The sequence below is a fragment of the Diabrotica undecimpunctata genome, chromosome 8, assembly GCF_040954645.1.
Source record: "Diabrotica undecimpunctata isolate CICGRU chromosome 8, icDiaUnde3, whole genome shotgun sequence".
Classification (NCBI taxonomy): Eukaryota; Metazoa; Arthropoda; class Insecta; order Coleoptera; family Chrysomelidae; genus Diabrotica; species Diabrotica undecimpunctata.
The window spans coordinates 55,538,450-55,557,741 of record NC_092810.1 but is presented as its reverse complement, the minus strand read 5'-3'; the positions used below and the strand labels follow the sequence as shown (position 1 = coordinate 55,557,741).

At 31.9% G+C, this 19,292-nt stretch overlaps 1 protein-coding gene across 3 annotated transcripts in view; it reads right to left on the bottom strand.

Annotated features, from left to right (window-relative positions):
- Window positions 1-696: 696 nt before the first annotated feature.
- LOC140447580 (TOM1-like protein 2) overlaps window positions 697-19,292 on the bottom strand; it is a 64,195-nt gene continuing 45,599 nt past the window's right edge. For 2 of the 3 annotated variants that reach the window (XM_072540310.1, XM_072540312.1), the window contains one exon: window positions 697-15,581. In XM_072540310.1, coding sequence (XP_072396411.1) covers window positions 15,426-15,581 — 156 coding nt within the window. In that variant the 3' untranslated portion in view covers window positions 697-15,425. The remainder of the gene's footprint in view (window positions 15,582-19,292) is intronic. The other variant, XM_072540311.1, reaches the window with a different exon arrangement.

Genomic DNA, 19,292 nt, shown 5'->3' with positions numbered 1-19,292 from the left:
TCAAAAATACATTTTTATTATATTATTATATGAATTATGCAATTTTTTTATATACATCACGAACGAATAAATACTCGTTTCTTCTCATATTGCTTGCAGTTAATTATTACAACATTTTTTTGGCATTTGCCTTTGATAACAAGCTGATAGATTTGGCAATCCTCAAACCACCAGTTGCCAGATTGTTACAGATGGTCACCAGATGTCTGTGGAAAGTACCTGAATACTATTCTTATTATTCTTTGAAAGAATTTCTTTTTTACTGTTAGTTTGTTAACGTTCTATTGGATTTTTATTAATTATAAATCACATGCTATTTCCCGATTTATTAAAAAAACATGGCAACACAGTCAAGCGCCAACATTTCGTTCTATGAACTTTAATTGACAGCTCAATTATAGCTATCTTCAATGGGACCAAATGTGAAAATCGTCCTGCATTTTGCATATTTCTCAAGCTCTATTTATCAGTATAAACCCTTTGACTGATCTTTCGGTTCCTTTGAGGATAACAATAGCTATCCCATTGCGATTTTGTGGGGTGTTATCTCCAGAGTAAGAATACACGTAGTTGTCTATTACACTTCTGCCACTGTTAGGCCATCGAACTTCACTACATCCAAGGATGTCTTAATATTGTTTTAGTAAGGTGACAAAAAAATAGGATTACTGCATATAAATATAAAACAAAGTTAAGTCAAACAATACTTAATACATATATATTTGGTTAAGCTTTTTACATATGAAAACATATATCTCAACATAATACAAATTATATCATTTATATAAACATATTAATAAAATATAAAGATTTATTTACATATTAGAATATGTATAACTGTAATCCCGAAAAATATACAATCAGTTCTAATGCATTTATCGCCAACATGCATTTTTCATGTAAATTATGAAATCACATTTAAGTGTATTATATTATCTTAATATTCTTTTCCCTTGTGCTGAAAATAATAATAATAGCAACTAAAATATTTCCATTATGTAAAAACACAAGGGCACAATAATCGTAATAAGTAATAAAACCTGAAACGTTACGAATCTAGTGAAATTTTGAAACGAACATTTCTTTGGGTTATAAAAATGAAGATTTCCCTCCTTATTAGTTTTTTCCTTACGAAGAAACTCTTACTACCTAGGCAGGTAAGCAAGTTCTGTGAAATATATGTGAACTAACTTCTCCAAACTTAATTTGTTAATACTTATTTCCTTCTCCGTGTTTTTCTTTTCTCACCTTTGTTTCTTTTTTGTGTATTAGATGTCCTCATCTAATTACGAATTAGTAATTATTGATTTCTTTGGGTTTATGTTTTATGATACGTTATGTTTATGACCGTGGGAAAAAGCGGCATCTTTTGATGTAAGGCGGGCGGGTGAGTCAGGTGGGTAAGTGAGACAGGTGGGCAGGTGAGACATGTGGGCAAGTGAGACAGGTGGAAACGTGCCGCGGCACGTCACAAAATGGCCACCCTCTTAATTTCGGCTGTCATCTGTCAAAATGCCATCTTTAATTTGCCAATTCATCTTCTTTCCCATCTATCAATTCGTCATTTTCTTTTAAATTGTAATGTTATCGTCCAATCCATAGATCATCTGTAAAAACATCGTCTTCTTTTAATTACAATTATTCTGTAATTATTAATTAATTTTCAATAACTCACTCTAATCCTTCCCGTTTCTGTGTCTACGTCAGGTAAGATTAATAAATGGTGTTAATCATATTTCTCAATTAAGTCTTTTTTTGTGATAGAGGTTTTTGATTATAATTATGTAATCTGATACTCCTTCATATATCAAAGGATCATAGTTGAGTAATGGGCAACGAAGTGAACGATAAGTCAGTAAAAAAACAGGATAAAACCTCTAGACACATATTCTCCCAAAATTTAAGCAATTCACGAGCACTTTAGCAGATATGAAGTAAGAATAAAATATTTCCAACATAAAGCCACAAATCCCAAGAGGTGCATAGAAGAGCTATTAAAATCCGGGTAAGAAAAGTCCTGGTTCGTAATAATTTAAAGAATAGAGTCTTGGGGGCCAGTGTATAGATCCTGATCAGTTGTGAACGAATCATTACTGAATTGTTGGTTCATTTCATAGACTATAATATATATACTCTATACATACATCATCGTCATCTTGGATTCGTGGAGTTGGGAGTTCTTCGAGTGGTTTGTCTGTGAGTTCAGTATAAATACATACGTAAGATTCTAAATATAAAGGAAAGATGCTATTCACCTCTGAACAAAACTTAAAAGAATGAGGAATGATCCGTGAAAGGAAAGAATGTAATAGGATAATAAACATCTAAAAAAAAGTAAAGTGCAATATGGTCGAAAATATTATCACTTTTAACAACTTAAATGCTTGTCACAAAAAGATATCTTATAATATATATATATATATATATATATATATATATATATATATATATATATATATATATATATATATATATATATATATATATACAGTCCATCTAATTTACAATATTTAGGCGGTAGGTGTGTTCTTTTTTAGAATCACTTTGCCGAGTACACTGGCATTACAGCCACTAGACATATTTTATTATACACGCGTAGAACTAATATTTAAAGATTTCTATTAATGTTAACTTAAAGAAATAGACAACAATATGTTTCATTTAATTTGTATAAATGCATTATAAAGCGTTTTTATGAAGAACATTTGTTCGGAACACACTGTAACTGTAAAGGAACGAAGGTGAAATTTTGGCATAAATTGGTAACACTTATTTGACAGTTGCGGTGTTGACACTTTTTGTACTTTATTATTTTAAATTTTAAAGCGAATACCTCTTGTTTTATATTTTTACCTATTTATTTACTTATTTAACAAAATTAGTGTGTTTTATTTCAAAAATGTCACGTAAGAATTTAAATAGTCGTTGTAAAGAGTATAATAATAATTATGTGACCTATTTGATTTAAAATGGATTCAGGATTTTTTTATACTTTGGCAACTATGTCAACTTCGATATCTGACGTAGATAATGACGTGCAACGGTTTGTAAATTAGATGGACTGTATATATATATATATATATATATATATATATATATATATATATATATATATATATATATATATATATATATATATATATATATATATATTTCATTTTGTAATGTGTTTTATGCAAATTTAGCGGATTTTAGATTTATGTTCGTTCAAACTAATTGGCACATAATTTTCAATTTGATTTTTTCAAAATAAAATTTGTAGGCGCATATAAGAGTTTTAGAATTTATAACAAATGTGCATTTTAATATTTTGTTACAAAATAATTATATAGGATATCTTTCAAGACCTTCCATGTTTTATTAAATATGTTTTGAAACAACATCTTCGTATTTCGTTTATATTTTTAGATATTTACGTCTATACATACTCTATAAAACATTTATGTATATTATGTATAAGTACAGGAATATAAATAAATTGTTAATATTAACAATAAATTACAACACCCCAAAATTATAGTGACAATTATACAACTATTTTTTTTTTAATATAAAGAGACAAGATACAAATACAATCATCTTTCTTATGTGTTTGACACAATTAAAAATGTGCAATATAAATGCTGCATTAGATATTAATCAAAATGAACTGAACAATTTTTCAAAATCAATATCTAAACTTTCCATTATATTTGCAATGAAATATTATGATTTTTTTTAAGATTGTCCTAATTTTAGAAAAAAAAACTTATCATATAGGTATTTGAGATCAGCCCTTGAATACTAATTATAATCGTGAAATGATCACGTCTATTTGTAATACGCGTTAAAATATCTATTAGATAATTGTAGAAAGTATATTTCAGAAGGAAAAAAATACGAGATTATCATTTTGAGATTCTACAATGGCACTAATATGTATGTACTGATTTTCCAGAGTCTGAACGTCTTCCGTTAGAGGAATGAATGAGTCTCACCGTACTACTCGTCTATCGGCCTACTCATAAATTCCTGGCTGGAATGTGGCTCTCATGATGAACTTATAAACTACAAAAAGTCCAATTTATCAGAAGAGAAGAGTCCTGCTGAATATAACACACTTCATCACTCTCTGAGTGCTGCGTCAGTATGTAAAGGTTATATCGAGAATCGTATACAAAACCAAACTCAGTACAAAAAAATTCGATCCTGAAAGTACTATGTAGTTATAGAACCACCCCAACGGCCCGTGCACAATTACCAACAAGTGTCATTCCAATACATCTACTAATAAAGGCAAAAGCACGTCAGTATAAAACAGCCTGATTTGGCCAAAAATAAACCAAATTTCGAACTGGGCAGACAGCTTCCGAAAATACACATATGGAATAAGGATAGCTAAGGACAAATAAAAAAAAGTGGTACAGAAGGCGGCACTGTAGACTATGTTTTCTGTATTTTTAAAATTTTTTATGGATTTTGATCATTTTTTGTAGAAAAAAAGTAATACAACGTCAGTATAGAAGCTTCGCTTCAAAAATCCAACTCGATCCTGAATAATATTACCTTCATAATTAAAAATCAAGGACAAGAAGAATGCCAACACCAGGTAAAACCAATAAAAAAAAAAAGAAAAAAACAATCAAGGAAAAAAATTGTTATTCTTATTACACACCACTGCCACCTAGACAAAAAAATATACCTGATACCGTCATCATTTTCAGGTATATTTAACATACTCAGGCAGGTTATATCGACAAAATAGTTCCCAGTTTCAGTGGTAAGAAAAGAGGGTGATTTTTGGTTTTAGTGGGTAGATATTAGTTTCTATCTAAAGAGAAAAATGACTGGAATGATACCATACAATTCCGTTATACCAATACCGTTCAATTTGACACTACTGGGCTCTCCTCCCAGGAAAAAATATTGACGCTGATTGGCATGTCATATTCTCGCAAATTAAGAGGCTGCTAAGTTGGAAAAATTTAAATATTATATGCAAAAACTTTTATCCAGTACATAGGAATTAATACATAACATGTCCAAATTTGTTGAATTAATCTTTAAAAAATTTCTTTAAAAAATCATATTTGGATAAAGGAGGTATGGCCAGGTTCCTCCAAACAATTTTCAAAAAATCAATTTTGTTTTTCAAAAACTGCTAGAAGATACTCTTAAAAATAGTATAAAATTATTCCCGAAGACCCACGCGACATTAAAGTAGGTTGAGAAGAAGGGAGAGCGGAGCGCTCCAAGCGGTTAATCCGGCCACTCAAGTGGGCCGGGTGACGGCAGATGTTTACTTTAATGAGGTTCCAAATCACGTTTTTTCATATGAGTATCACTCGTATTTCGAAATTATTGCACATCAAGATGAACCAAACAGCATTTTACTCTTTACATGTCTCTCTGTGGTCGGTACTAAACCAAAAATATATTCATTGTTGTTTAAAAGAAGTTATAAACAATTAAAAGTGCAAAAAAGGGTCGAAAAATTCAAAAGTCCGCCATTTTGTTTTTTTTTCGGTGAAAATGTCTCGTTGTAGTACATATTATAGCCAATTCGATACAGAATATGAAACCATTTTGTTTTTTACTTTCAGATGATTCGTTTCCGGGAAATGATGACACTCACCAACAAATTGGACGAGTTTGGGTAACCATTTTAAGAGCCGCCATTTTGAAAAAATTAAAAAAATTTCAGGTAGTTTAACTTAGAGGTAGTGGATTATCTAAACGGCTATGAATAATGCATGTGCAAAGTACAAATTTACGCTTCGACTGTACAAATTTTAATAATTTTGGACGACTCGACATTTTCAAGGTCATAGCCGTTTAGAAAATACATAAGCTCTATGTACTTTCAGCCGTAAAAAGTTTGATTTTCAATTATCTTTCCTACTATAAATTAAATTTATTTTAAAAAACACATTTTTTGGAGGAACCTAGCCTTAAACTAAATGGACAACACCTGAAACGTGTACGATAAGCTGAAGAAGAATCAATGAAGAAGATGCTTGAAGAATTAAATCGCGAAAAAGTATGACTAAAATACATTTCGAAGCCTATGTTAAGCACAGATAACAACTCTCTAAATCACGATCATCGGAAACAACACAATAACACAAATTAATACATTTATTTACAGATTAGAAGAGAAAAGGAGGAAGATCTGAGATAAAATGTAGAAACGATTTTAACAAATTTGCTGAAATAAGAGGAATATACATCATAAAATACAATAAGTAGATACCAAAATGTGTATTTTAAGTTAATTATTTCCTCAGAAAGCATACAAGTTATTTTTTCAACTTTGTCAGAGTTTTTACCTGTGAAAATACCCAAGTTAATTAATAAAATTCAATTGATTGTAGAAACCAAGATCACATCAATAAAACCTGCCGTATAAATTCTTAAAGAACTGATAGGTGGTATAGATCTACAAAGCACACCAGTCTCTTCCTCTAATATTCCACCGTGAGCAATATCGTTGTCTAATTTAGACATCAGTGTTCCAAAGTATAATAAAACGGTAAGTCCTAGCTCTCTTCTGAAGTCAACCCCCTATAACTTATCCGCTACAAGCACTACTATATCTAGCTGTCACATTATAGTTCAGCCATCACATTATAGTTCAGCTGTCACATTACCTAAACAGTTAACTATTTATCGACTTCCATCTTACTGTATCGTCCACACAGCCAAACTAAATGCGATTAACATCGTCACATATGGTTATAACAGGAAATGACGTTATAGAGACATCATGTTTTAATATTATAATAAAAATAGCCCAGATTCGGAAAGATCTTTACTACTTGATTAAATTGATGTGATTGAGTGCTTCTTCTTCTTCTTCTTCAAGTGCCATCTTCGTTCCGAAGGTTGGCGATCATCAGGGCTATACGTATTTTCGAAACTGCTGACCGAAACAATTCGTTGCTGCTACAGCTATACCATTCCCGTAGATTCTTTAGCCAGGAGTTTCGTCTTCTTCCTATGGACCTTTTTGCTGCTATTTTCCCTTGCATAATTATTCGAAGCAGTTCATATCTTTCGCCTCTTTTAATGTGTCCCAAGTATTGCAGTTTTCGTTTTTAATCGTAAATATGACTTCCTTTTCTTTATTCATTCTTCTCAAGACCTCGACATTTGTGACTCTCTCGGTCCATGATATTCTCAGGATTCTGCGATACATCCACAGTTCAAATGCCTCTAATTTTTTGGTATCAAAAGGTGGTTGGCAAAATCAATTGATATTGAATGAACAAACAACTCCGTACAATTCAACTCCAACTTCTTACATTAGATACGCCAACATTAAGCAGAAGCGACAAGGTCTTCATAAGAAGACTCAGACTTCACAATAAAATATAACTCAATGAAAATTCTATACGAACAGTACTTCGTTTTATTGCTAGTCTAGTCATAAAATGTCATTTATTAAAAAGTTATTGAAACTTTTCTTTGTAGCGACTATTTTTATAAATTGTACTAGCTACATTGTGATTTTTCTCTTGTAATCGTGCCAATGACTTTTTTTGCGGAGATACGTTAATTTAATTTAAAAAATAATTACTTTCTTCAATTAACTGTTACTTAAAAAAATGACATTTTTAGAAGTGTCAAAAGCTTTCTCAGACTCCTTTACCAAAATAAAAAATACTGAAATCTAGAAGCTTATCATTGAATCTGAAGTTTTTATTACTATGGTACTAATAGTCACTTTACAATTTGTTTATTCAAATTATTAAAAAGATTTGAAATTGTTGGGAACACCAGACAAAGTTATTATAGATTCTTTAACAGACACAGGTGGTACTGCAGAGAAAACAAAGAATAAAATATAGAATTAAACCACCAAAAGTTATGTTTTCTATTAAAAAATGTCTAAGGTTCTTTATCGTGTACTTTTATTTGGATAATACATCTCTCTCTATTAAAAAATTGACATAAAAATAATTTCCTTAAACAGTCGGGATATAGCTTATAGTTTTTAGTTTTCCTTATTTTGGTCCATATTGAAATTATTAAAGGCAGATGTGTATAATACAATTATAAATGTAGCAATAATTTTATATAGGTAGTTGCGGTTATTCATATAAAAGTGTATAATAGTATATGTAATGCAGAACATAGACAGTTTTTATAAATATAGTTAAAAATTTAAGTTTTATTACCAAATTAAAGAAATGTAATACACGACAAGGTAAAAATTAACACTGATTAACATCATATTGTTTCGTATATATTTTTTTCATACTTAAACCTTTTTGTTAATAAAGACTGTAAATACCATAGACATATATAATACAAATAGATTGAGTGCTACAATACAGTCGCGTTCCCCCAGTGCGACAGAGAAAACTAACGCAACGCAATCCCTGCATCTCTGTCTAATTTGCCAGGATTATCGACCACGCGACCTAAATGGCCAATGAGAAGATCACATGATTGATAAACCCTGCCCATTAGAAAGATATGCAGAGACTGCTTTGCGTCAGTTTGCTCTGTCGCACTACGGAACAAGACTGTATAGCAGCAGTCAGTCTATTTGTATTAGATTCTGTGGTAAATACCTTATTATTTAACCCTTCAAAATTGTTTTGTTTCTGTATCACAAACTTTTTAAGTCCAAATATACTTTTCACAACCATTTTACATACATAAAATATATCATAAAATACATATTTGTTATAAACAATGTACATACCTACATCTAATGTTTTGTATGTCACTTCGTATGGGAAGAGTGGGGTGAGTTTGAATAGTGGTAGACAATGTCTACCTCTATAATCCCCTCAATGTTCGTGTCATTATTAGCCATATGCAAGCAGTAAATGCCATTTGCAACTAGACAGCCAGTGATACTTTGACAAATAAGCGATATAGGAGAATTTTCAGTAATAATGTGACGAACTTACAAGGGATATGCCACTTTTCATTTGATGTTCCTAAATGTGTGAAATTGAGGTTAGAACTTCAAGTATTCATTTTTATATACATACTTATAATTGTCGAGACTCTTGATTGTCCAAACATGAAGCGACTGTGAACTGTTCAATCTATTTTCATCCTGCATATTTTTTAAAAACCACTTTATGTTTTAGAATTAACAATGTCAAGGTATTATTTGAAAAAGGCCGAAAGAGTTCGCACCTGGAGACATGAGGGAAGCTCTAATCGATATAATGGAAAATGAAATTAGCCAACGGCAGAACTCGGATAATTAAAAAAAAAACACGTAGTACAATTATTACTTGAAAAAAGATCGGCAGAAGGGTATCGATGGCATGGAATTCTGGTCCACCTTCAGAAAATATCAAGTTTTCAACGTGGAAATAAATTACTAGAAGAGAACTGCAAGAATTACTAAAAATGTTTTGCTGTTTAACTCCGTAAGCTACGATAAAATAACGTAGTGGTATGCTATCACAAATACTTTGAAAATACCAAAAACAGAAGAAGGCTGTTAACGCATAAGCCTGAACAGGCAAGCCTAGCAAGGACAAGCTTCAATCCAACAACAATTAGAGGGTTTCAAGATAAGTCAAAAGAAATGTTTCTACGTTACTCTTCCAAACATGATGAAATTTATAATCTTGACGAGGTAATAACCTTATTCATGAAATCTAGAGTGTGGTTTAGGTAATGAGATTATTTTATTGACTTTGCCATCTCTTACTTCAAATAAATTACAACCATCCAGCACAATAGTTTTTGGCCCTTCAAAAACGTTTAATATCAGTGCGGTGAATTTTTGGTTAATGTGTCATCTTGATCAGACCATTTCAATGCATAATTTGACATTAGCAATAAAAGCATAGGAAAGGGCTGCCACTGGTGTGAATACCAAATCTGGGTTCAAATGCACAGGCATAGTTCACTTTGATCAACAAATCTGTAAAGAAGACGACTTTTTGCCTTCATATGTTTGTCAGATCCCCGCTGGTGCATTCTGAAGAAAATAATGCTGCATCTGAAGATCAAACTATGAAAGCGACATCGACAGCACATTTGAATAAACCCAGAGCCAACTACAATGTCAATGTCGCCTTTTGTACCACTTGAGACTATTTCTCTTTATCTAAAAGCGACCGAAAAGAAAAACACGTGCAAAGGAAAAACAGACGTAACTGCAACAGACTCTCCTGAAATGGAAGTAATCGCAGAGAAAGCCAAGAAGCGAAATAGTTCATCGAAAACTAAGAAGACAACAAAAAATGGGACAATGTTAAATATAAAGATACTTCATCTGACAGCAACTTTCTTCAGCAACAGAGAGTCAGGATGAAGAACTCGATGTCACCAAGATTATGAAAGACAGCTTTAGTATAACAAAGGTTTATGGAAAGTCCTCGGTCAGAAACTATGTCGAAGAGATATAGCCTTTAATAGGTTTTCTTTTACCTCAGAGACTCATGTTTTTGTACTTGCCTCTGACAATTCACGCAAATTGCCTCAAACTCTAGAGGGTACACGAAAACCATTTGGTAACATGATATATTTTAAATAATTATCTTGTTAAATTACAATAGAATATGTATGTTTGCAGTTTTACTACAACTATAAATAGGTATTTCACTGTTGTCTGTCAATAATAACGTCAAGTGCATATAATATTCCAATTGAATTCATCACTTTTACCTCTATCCAATATCTCCCTATGCTTATTGAGACCGATCGTGAAAGCATAAACTAAAGTTAGAATAATCAATCACCATCAAGTCAGATACTAAAATAAAGGATCATTTTACTAATGGGTAAATAGTGTAAAAGTAGTTAAAAGTGTAAATAGGGTTGTTAAAAATAATATGCTAAATATAATATAATATATCTATAATACGCCAATCTGTAAAACTTAACGAATAAAGCAGAAATAAAAAAGACAGAAAAATCTTGAACCGTTTTGGAATTAAAGCAAAGATCAATGCTATATGTGACAATAGAAAAATTCTACGCAAAGTAGTACATGGAAAAATCTTTTGAACGATATATTATGTATGCGTCATATTATGTGGATTCGATCTCCACTATTAACAGGAAACTAAAAGTTATTGTTAAGGTCGCCTCTTCGAAGGCAATGGGATATTTGGGCTGCGTTGTAGAGGTAGTACCTTTTTTTTAAATGGTCACACCATTATTCATACACAGGAAGTGTATTTAAACAAGTGCTGCTCACAAAGCAGTCGCTCTCACTTATGGCTACACGTGCTAAATTAACTGAGAGTAACCAGATATTTTCGAAAATTTCACGAGTGATTGCTGGTATAAGCATTCTCCCACTATTGACTAAGAGCTTTCGGTGGACGAGATGGTAAGCGAAAGGGCCCTCTTTTGTTCTAAGGTAAATAAATTGGCCCTAAAGCCAAATGAACTACGAAAATTGTCAACGGCATAAGAATACGGAAGACAACGGGAAACGACTGTACGAAAATTGTAAACGGCATAAGAATACGGAAGACAACGGGAAACGACTGTATTAAAGGCCTTTAAGGACATTCGTAGTCAGAATATATGCAAATTACGACTATAAATATTGGCACATGATCAGCGGCAAACCTTAAATGATCAAAAAGTGCTAATAATACCCGCGAAGAAAGTTAGAACCTATCCTAAAGTGAAAAATAAAAGCAATAAAAGTATATTCATGATCAAAATGGCCACATATACTGACTCGACATTGGTGTTCTCGTAACAAGAGAAAATATCGGAAATAAAATTATATATGATTTACGAAATAATCACAAGCAACATGTGAAAGGAGTTATTCCCATATTAAAGGAAAAGCTATTATCAATTTTGTCCCACTTCGGACAATATGCTACTGGTCCAACTAAAAAGTAGTCCAATTAATATTGACCTACTACAAGTATATGCACATAATTAAATTAAGGAGTTAAAGGAAAATCAATCTCTACCGTTTATTACAATTTAAAAAAAAGAATAAACTAGAACCATTAACAGTGAAAGGCTCAAAAGCGAAACAGTCGACGACTATGTCATGATAAACCATAGATTTGAAATATTACGATAACAAAAAAATGAATTTAGCAAACCCACAACCTCAATACATTATGTAAGAAAACAATTTATTTGAGTTTAATTGATATTCGCCTCAATTATGTTCCAAAAAAAATCGGTCATAATATGTAGACGTTATTTAAACCTTTAATCCCTGAGTCATATTACCGATAACAGCGATGAATGGAAATAAAAAGGTCCGGACTTACACTCACAATAACTTTTACGAACGTAATTATTGTTTGTATAGACGACGATTTACTAAGAAAGAATACTGTTTAGTCTGCTAAAAAAAACTTTACCCGAATTGAAAAGTTTGTGAGTCAGAGATATACCACGTTTTTATATTATCACTTATCACTGCAAACAGTTGTGAACAAGAAATAATGTTTTTCAGTTATATTTCAAGCTTAGCCTGTGGTAGATTGAATTTCGTGTGCTTTTTGTAGTGAAAACTCTTCAAATAAAGACATTACGTAGGTAGATACTTTTAAAATGTGGCGTTCTTGGGAAAACAATAATTTCGAGCATGAGTCTGAAGGGCTAATAGTAGAAGATTCTTATCAATTAGAAGATTTACAGGGCGTCTATGTGGAACGCAAGCGAAATATTAAATATCTCTCTAGTGATACCAAAAGTATAGTGAAAAATGTGTATGAAGGACTGTGCTCTGGACTTACTAAATTCGAGGCCATTACAGAAGCTGTTTTTTAAGAAAAGTGCCAAAATCAACCGTATATGCCATTATTGGAGGGACATCTACATCAAGACAAAAGAGAAAAGATCGTGACAAGTTCCGAAAAATAGAAAGCCACTTGATTCAACCTATAAGTACAACAATATACAAAATGTATGCAGCCAACATTTTTCCCACGATTGGAAGTCTTCGAAAAGAATTAATTCGAACAGAGATCGTTTCTTGTTCGAAAACAACACTTCGCGTTTTCCTTAAAGCCATTAATTTTAAGTATAGAACTATAGATAAACGTCAGACACTCATGGAAAGCAGTAGAATAAATTCTTTGCGAAACGAGTATATTCGAAATATAATGGAGTATAGAAAAATGAAACAAAACATTGTATATTTGGATAAAATATGGTACGATACGCATGACACTATAAAAAAAGGTTGGAGTATCACGATGATATGGACAGTGGTCTTTTTGAGTTTTGGTTTGAAAAAACTCTTCTGCCAAAATTGCCCAAAAAAACCGCCTAATTGTCATGGACAACGCTTCATGCCAATCCAGATTAATTAAAAAATACCGAATGCTACTTGGAACATATCCAGAATCCAAAAATTTCTATATGAGTAAGATTTGTATTTTGAAGAGAGATATACGAAAAAGCAATTATTAGAGGTTACTGAAAGTAAACAATTTCAAAAGAAATATGTTGTTGATGACTGTGCTCTCAATAATGGACATACCGTGCTTATACTACCTCCTCATTTTTGTATATTAAATCCAATATAATAAATATGGGCGCAATTAAAAGAAAATATAAGAAGAAAAAATTTGGTTCCTAAATTTTCATCGGCTGTTCTCCAATTAATTGCAGAAGAAGTAACTAATTTAATTATAACTGTAGACAATAATTTACTGTAGTAGTTATACTTGGTTTAATATATTTTTATATTTGATACTTATATGACTTTCCAGATTTTTTAATTGTTGTACAATAGGGAAAATGTACATGTACATTATTTTCTATTTAAACCATAACTTTTGTTTTTCACGCATTGAATTTTGTTATTTTCGGTTTAAATTATCTAGCCGAATTCCGAGTCTGCTATACATAAGTTTTGTGAGAGCCGTTACCAGGAAAACGTAGTCATGGCTACGCAACCTGAGAGAATGGTACGGATGTAAATCAAATGAAGTTTTCAGAGCAGCTGTCTCCAAAGTCCGAATAGCTATGATGATTGCCAACCTCCGTTACGGAGATGCCACTTGAAGAAGAATATGTAACAGGGTACTACAACTTGAAATAATACCTTCAAAGTTATAAACAATTGGTTTCATGATTTTCTTAGAAAAAAAGATATAATAAAATACAAAATAAAGCATCTAATAAGGAAAACTTGCCATCACAACAGTAAAGCACTAAAAAACCCACTCAAATTTGATAATTAAAAAAGCCTATATAAATTAGTAGATAAATTTAAAAAGCGTTGATGATTGTTACAGTGATTTATAATGAATATATTTGAATTTTTCCAACATTCCCGCTAATAACACAGGCAGACAAACCTGAGACCCAGAAAACATAGTATACTTTTCCAAAGGTTTTTGGTGCGCTGAATACAAATCTGATCTCCAAATTTCCAAACTGGCTCTGGTTTTTTAGATATCCTAGCCTAAAAGTGCAAAAATGGCTGTTTTTAGTCATTTTTGAGGTTATGTAAACCCGTTAATAATATGCATAACACTTTAAAGTATAAGTCTTTCTCCTTCAAATGAGTATGGGTAAATAATAAGAATTAGTATAAATTTAGATTTACTTTTCGTTTATATAAAAAATATATCTCACTTTAATTCAAACGATCTTTTGAGTGTCTTACGCCTGTTTTCAACTGAAACGTAATTTTTCTTAAGCGATCAGCAGTAATCTGCCAGAATTTGTACGCCTTAACGGCCTAGATGGTTTTTCTTGCTTCTATATTAAAAGGTGTGGGTTGTAAGAGTTGATAGAGCTAGAGGTGTTGTGTTTCAATCAGTAAACTCAATTACTGTATGTGATTTTATTTTGATATGATACAAAAAGCAATTAACCTTAGGGATTCCAGTGTTAGATGGGTTTGCCTGCTTTTGGAATAAAAGGAATAGTTTCTAAGGGTTTGTTGGGTTTGGGGCGGGGAGTCTTGAGATTGTTGGATTTCTGGATATTTGATTTGAGCCGACAGGTTTCAGGTTGTTGAAATAAGGTTTGAGATTTCTGAATTTAAATTTTCCGTTATAATATAAGATAATCATATGGTTTGTAGGTTTTTAAAACTAAGAAATTTTAAAATGCGGTATCTCAGCGAAAAAAGATCTAAATAAACTCAAGGAAAATATTTAGGGGCTTATAATCTAAGATGTGTATAACAGTTTCTGGGGGAAAAATTATATTACGATGCTACATGACCTCAAAAATTGTCAAAACCGCTACTTTTGCATTTTAAGGATAGGATATCTCAGAAACCAGAGCCAATTTAGTAATTTGGAGCTGAGATTCGGATTAGGCGCACAAAAAACCGTCTGCAAAGTATTTTGTCAGCCTGTGTAACTGTTAAAATTATCAAAATTTAATACATCCTTATGATTTAATGACTTACAGAAGCAAAAATAATTTGAAATTCTGCACTCGTAAGAACCTATCTTCAAGTCAAGGGGCATTGTAATTTTAGAAATAATACTCTATAATGTAACCTTATAAAATTATGCAGGCGATTGATCTGCTTTTTTATCCTTGGGCGAGCTCGTCGATTTGGTATTCGTTGCACAAGCGATTGAAGGCAAACTCTCTGCAGCCGCTGCTCTTTCGGCCAAGAATCTATCGAAGTCACTACTGGTAACTGCTTCCTCAACGCCACTCTAAAACATTTATATTAGTATTGGAAGACGTTCTAGCCTAATAGTTGAATATAAAAGCAATTCGGAAAATAAGCTTCAACAAAATACTAAGAAAAGAAGAAAAGAATGAGCAGTTTTAGCAGGAAGATGTTTAAGCTTATGCAAAAATAGATACGATGGATATCTTTTGAGTTTTTACAATTCACATTATTATATCGGAATGTTTCTTAAACTTAATAATAAACATTTTTGTAAGAAAGTTTAAATTTCTTATAACGGTTTGTATTTTATAAAGTTTACTATTTCTTAATTTTTTATATTTTATCATATAAATCTGTCCTGTCCTCTCTCTGACTACCTCCCCCCGCCATATCTTCCTTCTCATTATATCACTACCATCCCTTCTCCCCCTAGCTACCCTCCTGCATATTGTCTGTCACAAAAAGATAGTATCTCTTATTCTTCTACTGCAGCCACTGTTTCATTAGTTTATCTTCGGATATAAAACGTCTCTATTTGTTTTCCTGTATCTATTTGGGCCTGTATTCATTTTTATTCCCACGGCTTCCAGTGTAATGTTTTCTTAGCCCATCTAATACTTCCATTCTTGCTATATGTCTGGCCCATCTCAATTTATTTATCATTATGGTTGTACTAACTAGTCTCTTTTGGACTAGTCTCTCTATATTATGGACTTCATGTCTTTTAGTCCGATATTTAAATTACTCTTTCCTTATTCGTTGTGTACTTTAGAATCTGTTAAAATATTTCCGATTCTTCTTTGTAAGTCCGCCGTTTATATGTCTATTTTGTTGTGATTTCTTGCTCTAAGTAAATATATTTATCAACCACGTTTATGCTTTTGTTCTCAAGCTTAAAATCTAAAAGAATCTAAAAGTGTAAAAGTTAAAATCTTGAGAACTACTCACGAGTGCCAGAGTGCCATTTTCTTTATTTATTATCGTAGTATAGTTTTACAAATACCATTCGGTTTCTCTTGGGAAAACCAAGATGTTAGTACACTGAAACTTGATCACACAAGTGAGTGGACATCATAGATTTTCAGTAAAATACAAAATCAATATCCACCCAAGTGGGTGGACAAAAATAAGCACGAGAGAAATGCGAGTGGTCTTCTGGCTTTGCCAGACTGTACAATTTTGGATTTACATAGATAATGGTTGGTAGATTTTGCTAACCTGTTTACTCTAGACTGTGTTTAGACTAAACATCAATTAATTACATCAAATCTCAATTACATCCTCAAATACAAACAATAGAAAATAATCAATGGATTCTGCAGTCGTTCTGTCAAACAAAACATTTATTTTTCCTCGCTTTTTAAAGAAAATTTTTGTTGATTAGGTATATGTATGTTCACACCACTGTGCCACGTAATCCCCCCAAATTGAGTATATAATTTCCTTGCATGTACTCTATTAAGTTACAGCTTAACGTCTTTTTGGTTTCTCATTGTATAAAAGGGTTAAAATCGACTATAACTCTAAAAATTAATAAAAGTTGAAGAAAAAAAATAATTCGTTTCAAAAGATTATTCTTTCCCACGTTTTGTAAAATTCTAAAAGATAGCCATCGTATAACACACGTTCACCATATTAAACCCCCCGTTTAATAAGTAATTTTAAAAGCTTTATGTCGTTTAGAATAACAATTTACTCACAACTCCATCAACGGGCATCTATCAGTTATAGTAAACGCGACTTAAGTTTCGTCGCGCACATTTTAGCCATTTTAGCAGTGTTGGTTAAGTAAATCGCAGCAATTGAACAGTGGTAGCTAACTAACTAACACGTAGCAATAACTAATACTTCGCAGATACGCCACTAAATAAATGCCGAATAACCAATCGTTTCGCACGTGGTAAGGGTCCGGTAATTGAACGCGAAAATACGTTATTCGCGCATCCTTATCATAATTGGTGTTTGGTTGTCTGCACGCAATCATTTTGCCATGCTTATCTTTAAAGATTGAGTGTCAATTACTGGAAACGAAGCCCCATTAATCTATCTTCTTGAAAAGATAATCTTCCTTCGCTGACTTTAGAGATTTTTTTAGATCTTTCTCTTTTAGAATCTGCTTCTGTAATAATTAATAATTTTAGGATTATATCGGTCTTCGTTCTGGCTATATGGCCAAGCCATCTATGTCGATTGAGCGATGGTTGTTATTGCTGTTTCACCATAAATAGAATAGCTTCTTTCCACTGTTTTGGAATGTGTTCGTTAGACGATACTCGTTGTATAAACCTTGCTATTCATTTATTTAGTCTCTCTCCATTTAAGCCAAGCCAAGCCATCTCTCCCCTTGATTTAGGATCTCGGGTATAATACCACTCTCGCCAGACGACTTATTATTCTTACGGTTTTTATAATACCAAAAATATCTTCATTTGTTGGTATTAGCAATTCATCGTACTGGTCGTTCATTTCTTTTTCATGTTCTGGTTGTGTTCTTCCTCATTTAATACACTTTAAAAATATCTTGTCCACCATTCTAGCTCATCATATATCGTTCCTATTCATTGCTCTTCGTCATTTTTGATTTTAAATAGTTTTATATGGAATTAAACCATAAATGATTGTAATAAGAATTACATTTTAAATACGTTTTTACGTCTCGATTTCCAATCTGAAAATTTTACAGACATAACCTGTAAAAATGATGATATAGCTGATGATGGCATAGATATATAATACCTAGACTGCACGTTACAATTTAAACCCGTTCATCCAGTGTGACAGAGAAAAAAGAAGCGAGAAGTCCTTGCATATCTTTCTAATTGAAGGGGTTTATCGACCACGTGATCATCCCACTGGAGATTGTTTGGTAATGGGCAGGTCACGTAGTCGATAAGCCCCGGCCATTAGAAAGAGATGCAAGGACTACACGTATCTTTTTTCTCTGTCGCACTTGGGGAATGGGTTTAGACTGCAGAACGCAGCCTAAGTATTAAATGTCTAAGATTACATGTTATGTTATTTTTTTATGGTTAGATTACACTTTTACAGGTTAATTGTCTACATTGTACATTGTCTAATAATCCTATTTTAAAAAATTTTTGAAAACGTTCCGCATTGGAAATCGAAACGTCAAAATAAATGTATCTAATTCTCATTACAATCAATTATAGTTTAATCCCATATACATAAAACAATATTTAACTTAAACATGCCACCAGAAAATAATTGCAGAACGTCTTCATATTTGACATTGTGTGTTAATTTTATATGACTTCCCTTATTCTTAACCTCTTTATTCCTGCAATGTTTATTTACAAAATTTTCTTCAATATTGCTCAGTTTTTGTTTCAGAAATGATCTTTTTACTTGCAGAACATTTTTGTTTCTCTTTTGTGTTGTTGGTTTGTCTGTTGGTATTACCAATTAGGCCGTTGGTCTTTATGTTGGAAGTCATTCTATTTGTTTTCTAAATTTATTTCTGATTTCCTTCTTTTGTAGCTCTCTACCATTATACCTCTGACTTTGTTTACTTTTTGGTCTATGGTTTGAATGAATCATTTGTTCCATCTTTGTATGTCACTAATGCCTTCCTATGTACTAAATTCTAAATCATTTAGAACTTTTCAGGCATTTTTAATCATCAGAATCATCTATTCAGACACATTTTCCATAAAATGGTGTTTTATATCTTCGTATTAAATTATAACGTATCTATGAACTTGTTGAAATCTTCATTAAAATTACTATAATT